At 39.1% G+C, this 14,193-nt stretch overlaps 1 protein-coding gene across 2 annotated transcripts in view; it reads right to left on the bottom strand.

The window, feature by feature from the left end:
* Positions 1-14,193, bottom strand: part of ATP10B (ATPase phospholipid transporting 10B (putative)) — a 257,557-nt gene that overhangs the window by 162,746 nt on the left and 80,618 nt on the right. Inside the window, exon 1 of one of the 2 annotated variants that reach the window (XM_032337123.1) lies at positions 6,514-6,665. The exons of the other annotated variant lie outside the window; for it this stretch is intronic. Coding sequence (XP_032193014.1) covers positions 6,514-6,541 — 28 coding nt within the window. The 5' untranslated portion in view covers positions 6,542-6,665. Of the gene's footprint in view, positions 1-6,513; positions 6,666-14,193 lie in introns of those variants that run through there. 2 annotated transcript variants of the gene reach the window in all.

Raw genomic sequence — 14,193 nt, 5'->3', positions numbered from 1 at the left:
GGATCGTGGGCTTTTCATGAAATACACAAATGTAATGATGAAGCAGCTTCTTCAGAAAACTGAGTGAAGAAAGTTTCTTCAGTGTAGAAACTTTCAAGATGTGATCTGAAGAACATTTAGGGTTTCTTAGAAGTACTTCAGGGGAAGCTGTAGGGGACAGGAGAATGTGTGGGGTTTGGTTGGGAGGCAATTGGCTTTATTTCTCAAACTAAACCCCTCAGCTCCTCTTATTTTCTGCTTGGTGAATTATATTTTCATGCAAGATTTAATGTGAGTAAACATAAGTTTGAAAACTACGCACTTAGACAAATAAAAGAAAAATCCATTATTATAAAGGAGTGCTGCAGAGGACTGCTAAGACAAAATCATTGATTCAAAAAATTTGGAACAACTTTTGAAGGATTAGCCCAAAGACAACTGCTGGAGGAAGCTGTGCTCTAACATTACAGTGAGGAAACATCATGTTCTCCTCCCTTTCTAGGATATATATTTTGAGTATAACTTGGTATGGTAAGTCTGAATTCCCAGCCTTCTAAATCGGTTAGTATAGATGGCACCCTGCTTGTTCTGAACATCTTTTCTAGAAGCACCCTTGTTGTTTACAAAGAAAATAGCATGCTTGCTCCTGAGATGGTAGGAGGATCAAAGAAGCAGCAAGTACTCAGAATTAATTAACTTTGATTTACAAAGCAGCATCACTGACATACATGATAATTAAAATCTCACATTAGTTATTATTCTATTTGCTTTGCTAAGCAACACACATACACACAGGGAAAAAAAGTGTCATTCCTACTGTGATCTGAAGAACATTTGTGTTTTCTTGGAATTACTTCAGGGGTACTATAGGGAACAGAATTTGTTTTGAAAACCAGAAGAGACCATCTTAAACGAACAATTCCTACCACTTATCCATGCTTACTATGTTGCACACATCATAACAAATGACTACAATACTAATGCTGATGACGGCTAACATTTACTGAGTTCTCATCTTGTTCCAGGTACTGTTGTCAATGCTTTATATTTACTAATTAATTGAATCCTGACATGCCAACCTTGTGAGATATGACCATTTTACAGATGAGGAATCTGAGGCGCAGAGTAATCCAAGTTAAGCAACGCAAGGTAAGGCCGGAATTAAAATGTAGTGTGTCTGGCTTTAGATTCCATGATCTGAATGACTGTACTATGACTTCTTCTTGTACAAAGTCCTTTAAAGAAATTATCTTACTAAACCATTACAACAAATATCCCACCTTACAGAAGAGAAAACTGAGGCAACATTAAGAAACTTGCCTAAGGTCATACAGCTTGGTATAGAGTCTGTGAGTTCAGATTTGAGTGCAAAGTTTGTGATAGTTTCTACTACAGCAGGCAGCCTGTCATGTATAGTATGTTATCACCCCTTTCTGAGATATATATATATATATATAGAGAGAGAGAGAGAGAGAGATATGATGGTAAGATGACAGAAATTTGTCCAAGAGCATTATAATCATCTTCCCAAATATCATCAATGTAGATTCCCAAGTCTTAAACACATAGTTAACCTATTCCCAAAAAGAAGGTTGCTGGAAAATAAATGTCTTGTGGTCTTCATTTGTCTCAGGATTTTATTGTTTCTTGTCAGGAAAAAGACAAAGGAAAGTCAAAACAAATAAGCTTTCCAAGATACGTCATCAGGGAACAAATAAAGATGTGAAATGAAACTCAAGGATCATGTACTATAAGGTGACAGTGACATACGTGCTCAGACACTGTGTTTTAGCAGATTGGGACTTGTATGACCTCTAAGCTATGCCTTTGACTCTAAAATGATTGGTGTAACTCAATCCATATTTAATGATGAAGATTACCCAAGATGAGGCCACTGATGTCACTGATGTGCAATTTCTAAGCAATCATTGCCTTTTCAGTTCTTTGTGAGCTGGTTGACCGGTGAATGGCTGCGCCAGCAGAACCTTCCTAGAGATGACTGAGATCAGGAGACTGCAGTAGGCTGGCCCTAGAGAAGCAGTCGTCATGGGAATGACCACTGTGGCTAACACTACAGGGATAAATACAGATGTTCCCTGTTGGGCAGCAGGCCTCCATTTGTGAAAAGGAAGCTAGAGGACACAGCCCATTCTCCTTGCCACAGACACACTTTATTTCATTTCGTTTTTCTATAGTTTTGAGGTATATTTGATGTATAATAAACAATGTCTATTTAAAGTATACAATTTGATGAGTTTGACATAAGTATACATTCATGACATCATTGCAATCCAGTTAATGAATATATCCATCACCTCAAAAGTTTCCTTTTGCCTCTTTCTAAATCCCTGTTCCTCATAATCCTGCCTTCCAGGATTGGATTTCCTTTCTGTCCTACAGACACACATTTTTAATAATTTTTTTAAAAAGATTTTATTTATTTATTTGACATACAGAGATCACAAGTAGGCAGAGAGGCAGGCAGAGAGACCGATGCGGGGCTCGATCCCAGGACCCTGGGATCATGACCAGAGCTGAAGGCAGAGGCTTTAACCCACTGAGCTACACAGGTGCCTCTTTTAATATATATATTTTTTAAATTTAAAGATTTTATTTATTTGACAGAAATCACAAGCAGGCACAGAGGCATGCAGAGAGAGACGGGGGGAAACAGGCTCCCTGCTAAGCAGAGAGCCTGATGGGGGGCATTTTTAATAATTTTATATAAATGGAATCATACAGTATTTTGGAGGTGGGGTGGCAGCTGTGTTTGGCATCGGTTATTCAGCACAATTATTTTAATATTCTTCTGTTTTTTATGTATCAGTAATTTATTCCTTTTTGTTGTTTGCACAGCGTATACCACACACTATTTATTTGTGTTTCCAGTTTTGAACTAATGTAAATAAATTGTTCTCAATATTTGTCTTTATGAGTGGGATACCAGTTTCTTTGTTTCCTTTGGGTATTTAGGAAGGGAATTTTTAGGTTGAATAGTGGAGATATAATCAATTCAATATAATTGGGTATAAGTGGATATATAATTATAAAATTAATTTTTAGGAAACTTCCAAATTGCTTTACAAATGTTTTTTTACCATCTTGTATTCCCACCAGCAGTGTATGAAAGTTCTAGTTCCTAATTCTTACCAGTTTGTGGTCTTTTTAATTTTTAACCATTCTAATATGTTGCAGGGGTATTTCCTTATGAATTTTATTTGCTTTTCCTTAATGACCAAAGATTTTGCATACATTTCATGTATTTTTTTATTCTGCAATTTGTTTTTGGTTCAAATCTTTTCCCTATTTTTTAAAATTTTTTTGTGTTGCTGGTCTTATTTTTAAGTTATGAGTTCTCTACATATCTCAGTCATAAGTTCTGTGTTAGATATGTCATGCAAATATTTTCTCCCAATCTATACCTTGTTTTATTCCTGTAACAGTGTCTTTCAGAGCAAACTTCCTGGTTTTATGAAATCTAAATTTTTTCTTTTATAGTTCACGCTTTTGTATCATGTTTAAGAAATCTTTGTCAAGCCCAAGGTTACTAAAATTTTCTCTTAGTTTTTTTTCTCCCAGAAGTTTTATAATTTTAGATCTCACATTTAGATTTATGATCTTTTTGAGTTAGCAGCTTATGGTGTAAAGGTTTAAGATTCATTTTTTTGCATGTGACTATCCAATTATTTTAGCACAATGTATTGAAAAGATTATCCTTTCCCCATTTTACTGCCTTGGTACCTTTGTCTAAATCAATTGACTATATGTATGTGGGTACATTTCTGGCCTCTGTTCTGTTGACCTATATGTACAGGCTCATATTTGACTTGAAATTTATCATGTTTTCCTTGAAGCCCTGGATTATTAGAATCTTTTTATTGGCTTTAAAAGCAAACACAACCAAATCAAATGACAAAAGGGTATTATTCATACCCGTGTAGGGAATATATTGGGTTAATGTTCATTGGAGGATAAACTTTGTAAGAACAGAGATATGGATTTATTCCCAATGAATGGATTGAGATTAGACATGGTGTAAATGGAAGAGAGTTGAAATACAAACTAGGTAATCTTAGATCTAATGCTGGCTTTATCATTCACTAGTATTTGATCTTGAGCAGACCGAGTTGTCTAAGTCTCCATTCTTATATATGGGGAACATTAAAACAAGTAGGTAACAGAAGACTGCAGAGTTCGTGTGGTAAGGATGGGATATATACAAGGTGGAGAGGTTAGAATGACATTTTGCTCTCTCCAGAAATCTAAAGGCTAACATTAAAAAAGAATGCTAATGAAGAAGTTTACTGTGTATGGTAACAGAGCAACATTTCTCAACATTAACCCTTTAGGTCAGATAATTCTTTGTTGTGGGGGGCTATCCTGTGCACTGTAGGATGTTTACAGTATCCCAGCACTCTGCACTCCCAAAGCAGCAACAAAAAGTCTCCAGATGTCAAATGTCTATGGGGGCAAAATCACCATACTTGAAAGCCAAGGCTATAGAAGATACAAATAGTTCATTGTAGTAGGCTATAGGGAAACAGCATTTTCAATAGCAGGGGGAACTTCATTGTGTTCAAAATTACCAGTGGTTGATCCAAGCTGCTTAAAGGTTGGGTGGTGGTGAAAGTGAATTTTATGTTATTATGTCACCAGTGGTTGGCTACATATCACAGTTGGTATTGAAACACTGAATAGGATAGCTGGAGGTGAAACCTGACCTTCCTAAGACTCAGTTTTCTTGTCTGTTACATATGTATGATAATTCCAAGAGCACAAGAGGTTCAGGGAAAATTAAATGAGATGATCTACATAAAACCTCTGAACAGCACCTAACACATTGTATATACTTAATATGTGGTGGACATTGTTATTACTATGGAGGCAGAAACACTTGCACTCTAGAATCACTTTCCTACAACAAGAAGATTTTGCCTCTGTCCATTCTCTTCCTGGTTCCTCTGCAAGGCAAGAGAAGATGTTTTCCTGACTGATCAAAGCATTGACATAGCTGTCAAGGTTGCCATACTCTGAAAAATTTTAGTTTTTTTCTCATACTTCTGTCTTCCTGTCTCTGCATGGTAAACAGATGAAGGCAGACCGGGCCACTGGGGAGAGTCTGCTAACCTCTCTTTTTTTCTGATTTAGTGTTCCCAGTTGGGTAGGTGGACATGGCTCTTGTTGGAGCCTTATCATTACTCTTTTCTTACTGGCATGTTTTGGAATACTGGGTCAAGATTTAGATGAGGAGTAGAAGTGTCTGGATGGCTCAGTTTGTTAAGGATCAGACTCTTGATTTCAGCTCAGATCATGATCTCAGGCTGGTGAGATCAAGCCCTGCATTGAGCTCTGCACTCAGCATGGAGCCTGACTGGGATTCTCGCTCTCCCTCTCCCTCTGCTATTCCCTCCATTCTCTCTGTCTCTCTCTTCCTCTTTCTTAAAAAAAAAAAAAAAAAAAAAAAAAAAAAAAAAAAAAGATTCGGATGGGGAGTAGAGAGACATGGAGGAAAGGCTAGAATAATAATTGAGACCTCAGTAAACCCTGTGATTCAATCTAACCTTTCTATCAGAGCTTTGCAACACTCCCAAACTCTTAATAATGTAGTACTTTGCATTCCTTTTACATGATTTTCCTGGGAAGCCCATAAAGTAGTGGGATGATTAACAAAGCTGGCTTTGGGCATCTTAGGGTCCCAGACTTCATAATTACAAAATAACCATCAATCCAGCAGCCCAATCCATCATAATTTACATTGTAATTTTTAGAGTTTCTTTGACAAATAAAAAATGTATGTTTCAAGAATCTGTAAAAGAAGGTTAGGATTGCCTTTCTGGATCCCTTTAAGCTGTAATTATTTTCTCTGAGTTATCCACATTTTCATAGAATTTTAGGCACAGACACCATGAAATATACTGCACCCCTCATAATAAGGAAAGCTCTGCCTGGTATCTGGTGGATCAATCTATATTATGATTTTTCCCAAAGTCTCTCCTGAAATGACAATTCATATTTTCAATAGCACCCCAGCCTTTAAATTGTATCATGATGGAAGCAGAGGTAAGCATGATAGCTTATTCGGAAGCTCTAACCCTGATAAGAAGAGAATAGCTTGGTCATTCATAATGATGGCCAGTTATCTTTCATTGAATATATACACAAAGAAAATAAAACAGCCATTCTTTTTTTAAAGACCATTGCTTCTCCATCTGTTTTACTGAACTCAGTAAGGCACGAGTGAACACCTGAGGTCTTTGTAGATTGAGTCTTTCCAAACACCAGGGCATGTTCTGTAGACACTTATGGCAACAGGCTGTGTAAGAACAGTTAGGATGTCTGTACCCGAAGGAATATCCATCTGTCTGTTCTTTCCTATGCCTTCTTTGATCACCCCAAGTCATCACCTTCATGCAAACATTTCACGCTTCCCTTCCCATCCTCACACAAAGAAAACTGCTTTCCTTTCAGGAGGAAGAGGAAATCGGAATGTTGTCCCTCCCCGTGTTGGCTGTTTCAACTCCAGGATGTGCTTATTCATAGGAATTCTGGAGTCCTTGGGCATCCTCTACCATTACTGCCACCGTTGTAGACAGAGCAATGATGCCCCACACTTGAGGGTGTCAGGCCCACACTTCAGCATTTCACAAATATCCTCAGAGCAGCATTCTTAGACAACAGAAGGAAGTGCCAGCAGTTTTAGGATAGGACTCTCAAATTCGAAGCTGAGGGGGAGAGAGAGAGAGAGAGAGAGAGAGAGGGAGGGAGGGAGATATCAACTTCCATTCTCATTCTAGGAAAATCGGGCAGTCTGAGCATCTGCTACCTGCAGAATGTAAGTCAACACCTCCACTTACTGGTAACAGGCATGTCACTAACACAACAGCAGTGTTGGTATTTCAGTGAAAGAAGGTGTGACTGGGTTTTAAATTGGGTGCATGCGGCTTGAAATAATCAATAACCAAGAAGACTAGAAACTTTCTTTTCCCACAGTCTTGCTTCCAGTATATATCCAAAGACAATAATTCTGGAGGTAAGGTACTGTGATTGCCACTACTGTCCTAATCAGCAAAATGAAGATTTCCTTCAAGAGTTCCCATCCTTTGCCTTATACAGTGTAATAAAATTTACAAAGAAATGTTGGGAGCTGATCGAGGATTGCTAAGGCTTTACTTTTCCAATTAAGTGAAAAACAAAACCCAAACCCCAAACTACCTTTATACTCATATGGTTTTATTCTGTCAACATTAGGAATGATATGATCTTCTCATCTGATCTCGGAAGCTAAGCAGGGTCGGGCCTGGTTAGTACTTGGATGGGAGAAATGATATGATCTTAGAACAAATGATAGTCCTTAAGTTAAATTAATCTCACTTTATGAAAACCCTATTATATTTTTTAATTTTTCTCACTTTGCTGAAGACTGACTTGAGGGCAACGATAGTGCTATTTCATCCACGCAGACACATTCCTCCAGAGCATGACAAAGAACACCTGAAGTTTGACACTGGCCTCCACTTAGTCTCCAGGGGATTTTCCAAGCTTAGTGGAGAAGTTCCAGGCTCATTGGGATCAATATTCTCACCTTCACATCTTCCCTGAGGTAGATGTGAGGATGCATAGCTTTGGGCAATGGGAGAAAAACTTGTTCTGACTGAATATTCCTAACGTGTCAGCACTGTGCTTAGTGCTTACCTATATTTTAATCCATAAAAAAATAACACAAGAGTTTCATCCCCTTTTTACAAATGGTGGGGCTATGCTTCAGAGAGATTAAGCAATTTGAACTCACAGTGTCATTTAACGATAATTCTGACATTTGAACAAACATCTCACTCCCAAATCGTTGATTTGGAATTAAATATCTGTGGCCATGAAATGGATTACAGCTATTACTTCAGTAGAAGCAAAAACGGATACTTGAGGGGAGGGGAGAATCAATCCTCCAAAAATTTCTGGCTGGTTCTTTTCCCCGAAATGTTAGATCCTTGGTTATTTCACATAAACCTCGAAATCCTAACAAAGGAATTTAATTCCAGATGTTTGCTATGCTCATGTCTGTGGAAACGTCCTGAACTTTATGAATATGGTAATCGCATGAGGAAGCTGCTGTCTTTCCTACAGGAACAGATAAATGTAAACTTAGTATCCTTGGCAATTTGAGGATATAGTCCTTTAAACACATGTATTTTGCATTTGGTGAACCTGACCTTTATAATTCTGACTTCCTTGCACTCAATACAAGTAAACTTTTCCTTTCCTGTCCTGAATGTTTCTGCCACTCAGTATTTGTCACTTCACAATTTTCAAGTCTTTCTGGAGTCAGAGCCCTACTCTGTTAGCACCAACCATCCCTTCCCCAAGTGCATGAGCTTCTTTCCTTCCTTCCAGAAAGAGCAACTTCTATTATGGGGTCTTGGCTATCACTGGCTTCACCATCATCATCTTCTCCTATCATTATCATTATCATTATCTATTCAGCATTTGCTATGTATCTGGATATCTTTTGAAATATTCTAATCCTAATGTTTTCTGACATGTATGTGGCATAATCATAATTATTCCCACTTTTAAAAAAGAAGACTAAGGTTTAGAGAGATTATGCTATTATATTCATGTGGCTGGAAAATGGTAAAACTGGCAGCGTTACTAGGTATTTACCCTAAAGAAACAAATGTAGTGATCCAAAGGGGCACGTGCACCCCGAAGTTTATAGAAGCAATGTCAACAATAGCCAAACTATGGAAAGAGCCTCAATGTCCATCAACAGATGAATGGATAAAGACGATGTGCTATATATGCACAATGGAATACTATGCAGCCATTAAAACCCCCAAATCTTGCTATTTGCAATGACATGGATGGAATAGAGAGTATTATGCTAAGCAAAATAAGTTAATCAGAGAAAGATAATTATTATATGATCTCTGTGATATGAGGCGTTTGAGAACAACTGAGCGTTGTTGGGGGTTGGGGAGGTAGGGACAGGGTGGTGGGGTTATGGACACTGGAGATGGTATATGCTATGGTGAGTGCTGTGAAATGTGTAAACCTGATGATTCACAGACCTGTACTCCTGGGGAAAATAATACATTATATGTTAATTAAAAAGAAAAAGACAGCTTTGACCAAAATACATGCTGCTAACTGCTTTATACTCCTCTCCTCTTTATCTGGTAGACTGTCCACAATTCCTCTGATTCCCCATACTTAAGACCTATACAAGGCCTTTCATATTTTCCTGGGCCACATAAATTCCCTCTCCTCTGAACTCCTTCAACATTTATTTTTTAAATATTTTATTATTTATTTGTCAGAGAAAACACATGCAGGGGGAGCAGCAGGTAGAGGGAGCAGCAGGCTTCCCAATGAGCAAGGAGCTAGATGCAGGACTCAGTTCTCAGATCATGACCTGAGCCAAAGGCAGACACTTAACCAACTGAGCCGCACATGCATCACAACCCCTCCAACATTTAAGAGTCTCATGCTCTACCGACTGAGCTAGCCGGGCGCCTCCCCTCCAACATTTAATTAGTACCTAACATTAGGTATTTTTCTGTTTTGAATCATTTGCCACTATTTTACTGAATGCCCTTTCTCCTCTGTGAAAATTTAAGCAGGTATGCAAGAGATAATTAGGCAACAATGTAAATCAAATAAGAGCATCACTATTTCCATAGCCAGTGAACACCGATGGGCAGAATTTCCAGGAAGTTACCCAGGTGGGCCCAGAGCTTTGAAAATGTCCAGAAGGATGCATTCAGGAAGCTCATGGGTTTCCGTGGTCTGACAATACAACCTAGGCTCACTAATCATTCATTTCCTTTCTTCCCACAAACGCTTATTGAGAATGCAAATGGTTGGACCCCATAAGAGGTACTGGGATATAGTGGGAAATAAAACAGATGTTGCAGGCGAAGTTCCATAAAACAGGAACCTCAGTCTTGAGTTGGCAGTCTGTCATGGGAAAGTAAGGGACTGTCCCCAGTGTCATGGAAACACATGTGCTCCTGAGGCCACTCTGACCACCTCCTGTCACATTTGCCTCCGTCTTGGTATGAGGTATGCCCCTCCTGCTTCCCAGGGACAGACAGTGTCTCATTAGATGAGGCGAGGGTGGCACAGGGCACCTTTGTTTGAACAGAGGAAGGAAGATGATCATTTAAACCCTTGGCAAGTTTCATTGTCTCTCTATATTTAATTGTTTCCTGGGAGCCCCACCGTTCTTCCCTCCCCCTTGAAAGGTTTTCAAGGTGGCTCTGTTGCCAAGCTTTTCTTCTAACTGACTGTATTTGTTATGAAGATTGACAGAAGAGGTGAAATGTGCCTTGTTTGAAGAAGAGCACTGACTACCTGGAATTGAGATGGGGCCTGCGTTCCACAGTTGCGGCACATTCTACAAGGCCCACACAATTGCTCTATTAAATTAAATGACTGCAGTCTCCATCTGCAGGAGTAATCTCCAGATAGGCTGGGCTCCTTTACAGCCAATAGCCTGCAGGTGTGCAAATAAGCACTCCGTCCACACCAGATGTCAGGGCCTAATTAAAATATAGAATGAAAGTGCTCTTCCCTAGGTGCTGAGCGTTCAGTGTTGTGGGGCTTCTTGGGACAGGAAGTGGCAAAGGCAGAGAATTTAATTCTAGTTGTTGAAGCAAATGGCTGCAAGAAATCCACCTCTTGAGAACCACTTAGCAAGAAGTAGAAAGTCAAAAAGAAACACTGAAACCACCTCATTCACTTGTTCAAGATTGTAAGTTGGTTACCAGAATTCCGTTAGTGTGGCCACTTTTTGGACTGAGGACAGGGTCTCAGTTAAGGATCTCAGACTGATTTTCAGATCCTAGAGTCACCCTGCCCTGATGATGAGCGTGCCAGACAGTTCATAAGTTTGTCCTATTGTGCAGCCATATCACATGGATGCTAAGGGGGGTTCTAAAGGCTTCAAAGAAAACACACCTAAAGAGCTGTCAGTCACCTATTAACATACAGTGAAGTGTTAGGTGGTAATTACATTTTACAACCCACTGGAGCCCAAGTATGGATAATAAGGAAGGTTTATAATTACTTAAGGATTTACTAAATCCACCCCATGCCTGAAACATCTCTTTCCTGATAGGTCCTCTCTTCCCGCCTTCCCTCTCTGCCTGTCACTCTTCTTCTGTATTTCTAGATTTCCCTCTGCACTTGCCTCAGTCACCTCCTCTGCCTCCTTCCCATTGCTCCCATTTTTTGCTGTGAGGTGAAAAAACGTGAGTTTTGGATTTAGGAAGAGATAAGTGTGAGTTCTGCTTGAGTATACTTTAATTTTCTTTTCACTATTCTGTGAATTCGACTTCCAGTCACCTTTAAAAAAAAACAAAACAAAATTAAGTCATTTAAAATCTGGGGAGTTCTCAGTTCATTTCCCCAAGGACCTCAAGGATCACTACCTTTTATTTAGAAGGGAATTTTTATATCTTTACTGTTTTCTCTCTTAACATGCACCCTAGTAACACAATTGGTAATTCTGCTCAATGCACTTTTTTTTTTAAGATTTTATTTATTTATTTGACAGAGAGAGAGAGAGATCACAAATAGGCAGAGAGGCAGGCAGAGAGAGAGAGAGAGGGAAAGCAGGCTCCCTGCTGAACAGAGTGCCCAATGTGGGGCTTGATCCCACAACCCCTGAGATTATGACCTAGGCCGAAAGCAGAGGACTAACCCACTGAGCCACCCAGGCACCCCTGCTCAGTGCACTTTTGACAGTTGTGCATTTATTTTAACATAAGCTTAAAAAAAATGAAGTACATCAAGACTATGATGGCCTGAATATGAAAAAAATTTATTTAATGAATATATGGTATGTCGGTAGTATGAACAGATGGTATGCAGTTAGGGCAAAAATCATGAAAGACTGCAGTTTTAGAAAGAAAGTATTTATGCAGGGATACCTGGGTGGCTCAATCAGTTAAGCGTCTGTCTTCGGCTCAGGTCGTGATCTCAGGTCCTGGGATCGAGTCCTGTATCCAACTCCTTGCTCAGAGGGGAGACTGCTTGCTTTTGCTTTTCCCTCTGTCACTCTTCCGGCTTGTACTCGCTCACTCTTTCCAATAAATAAATAAAATCTTTTTTTTTTTTAAAGATTTTATTTATTTATTTGACAGATAGAGATCACAAGTAGATGGAGAGGCAGGGAGAGAGAGAGAGAGAGAGAGAGGGAAGCAGGCTCCCTGCTGAGCAGAGAGCCCGATGCGGGACTCGATCGCAGGACCCTGAGATCATGACCTGAGCCGAAGGCAGCGGCTTAACCCACTGAGCCACCCAGGCACCCAAATAAAATCTTTTTTAAAAAAAGTATTTGTGTAGAGTCCACTCCTGACCATGTATTTAGGGTGAAATCCACATTTATGTTTCCATCACTATTCTCTAAAGTTACTGAGACTCCAAGTAGTCCAGAAATTCACCCAGTGAGAGAGAGCTGGGACTGAATCATGGCTCTAGCCTCAGTTCTGGGGCTGCACACCTTCAGTGATACCACAATGCCCCTAAAAGTATGTGCAGTGCCTGTACCTGGTAAGCTGGCAAGAAATGAGAGCTGTTCATCAACATTATCACTTATATAAAATATCCTTAGACTCTGATGTCAGCCCTGTGAGGTTAATGTTCATCTCTTCCATTTGCAGGTGATAAAATAGGTATGAAAATGTTATGTGCCTTATAACCAGTGTTGAGGAGTATTGGGGATTATTTCTAGAGACTCTAATAATACATTACTATATAGCATGTTCAACCCTTATTCCTGCTAAGTGCTAGCCAAGGGTCTTGGGTATCTCATATATGGGATATAATTATAAAACAATGAAAATAATCTTTAAAGAATTATTGCTTTAATTCCTTAAAGAAATTTGAAATGTAAAGAATATAAAGAAATGTAAAGAAATCTGCATGTAAAAAAGCAGTCCCTCTCAGTATTTTACTCTCCCATCTTGCAGATTTGATGAGAAAATGTATCTTTAGTAGGAAGAACTCTAAGATGGTCCCCAAAGTTCCTGGACCCTGATCTATACATGCCTTCTCCCATTAATTCAACTAAATGCCATTCTAAGGACTTTGGGTATGGGTCCGGCAGATATAATTCAGGTTGCAAAGCCACTGACTTTAAGATAGATTATCCTGGGTGAGTCTGATTAATCAGGTGAGCCCCTCAAATGGACTGGCAAGAGAGATCTGAAGTGTGGGAGGGCTTTGATGGGAGAGAGATTCTCCATTGCTGGCTTTGAGGACGGATAGGCAGCTGGGACCATGTGGCCAAGAATGTAGATGACCTTGAGGAGCTGAAAACAGTCCCAGCTCTGACAACTAGCAAAGAAATGGGGTCTTCAGTGTTACATCTGCAAAAAATTGAGTTGGCCAAAAACCCGAGTAAGCTTGGAAGCAGCTCCAGTAAAGAATAGAGCCCAATGAATACCTTAATTTCAGCCTTGTAAAACCCTGAGAAGAGAACCCAGTCCAGCCTTGCCTGGACTTCCCACCCACAGAAATGGTAACATGATAAATGAAGGCCGCTTGAAGCTAAATTTCTGGTAATCTGTTACATAGCAATAAAAAACTATTGCCATGTCTAAAGCCCTAAGCGAGCCATATTATATAAATTATTATCTGTATAAATGCACTCAAATGAATCATTCACTATATTTTTCACCCTTAGAATTGAGTAAATTTTACTACTTAATGAAAGACAAATCCGGTCTAATAGCAATTATAATATCTAACATTCATTGAACAATTATGATGTATTCATTGTGTTAAGTGTTTTTCATGCATTAAATCATTCAATCTTTATAATCTTAGGAAGTAGGCACATTATGAATCCTTATTTTACAACTGAGGAAAATGAAGCATCAAGAAATATTGAGGGCAACAAATATTCCGTTATTTAAAGGAAAGGTCATTAACATTTATGACATTTATTAAAAACAAAATCTGTTTCCTTTTGTAAAGACAGGACTGTTACATTTTTCTTTTTTTATGTGACTTTATGGTCATCTCAGCTCTGTGACTCCCCACCTCCCTCACTTACATTTCCTCATCCTTACAACGGTGATAAATTAAAATCATTGATAAGTGAGACGAAAGGATAAACAAGAGCATTATTCTTGTAGTGCTGCTAAAGCAAGTCATCTCAGTACTCAGCACATTTCTTGGCAACTGGGCAGCTCTCAGGAAAAGGAGGAC

The sequence above is a fragment of the Mustela erminea genome, chromosome 3, assembly GCF_009829155.1.
Source record: "Mustela erminea isolate mMusErm1 chromosome 3, mMusErm1.Pri, whole genome shotgun sequence".
In the NCBI taxonomy this organism is placed as follows: domain Eukaryota; kingdom Metazoa; phylum Chordata; class Mammalia; order Carnivora; family Mustelidae; genus Mustela; species Mustela erminea.
The sequence above is the reverse complement of the archived record's forward strand: the minus strand, read 5'-3'. Positions and strand labels throughout refer to the sequence as shown.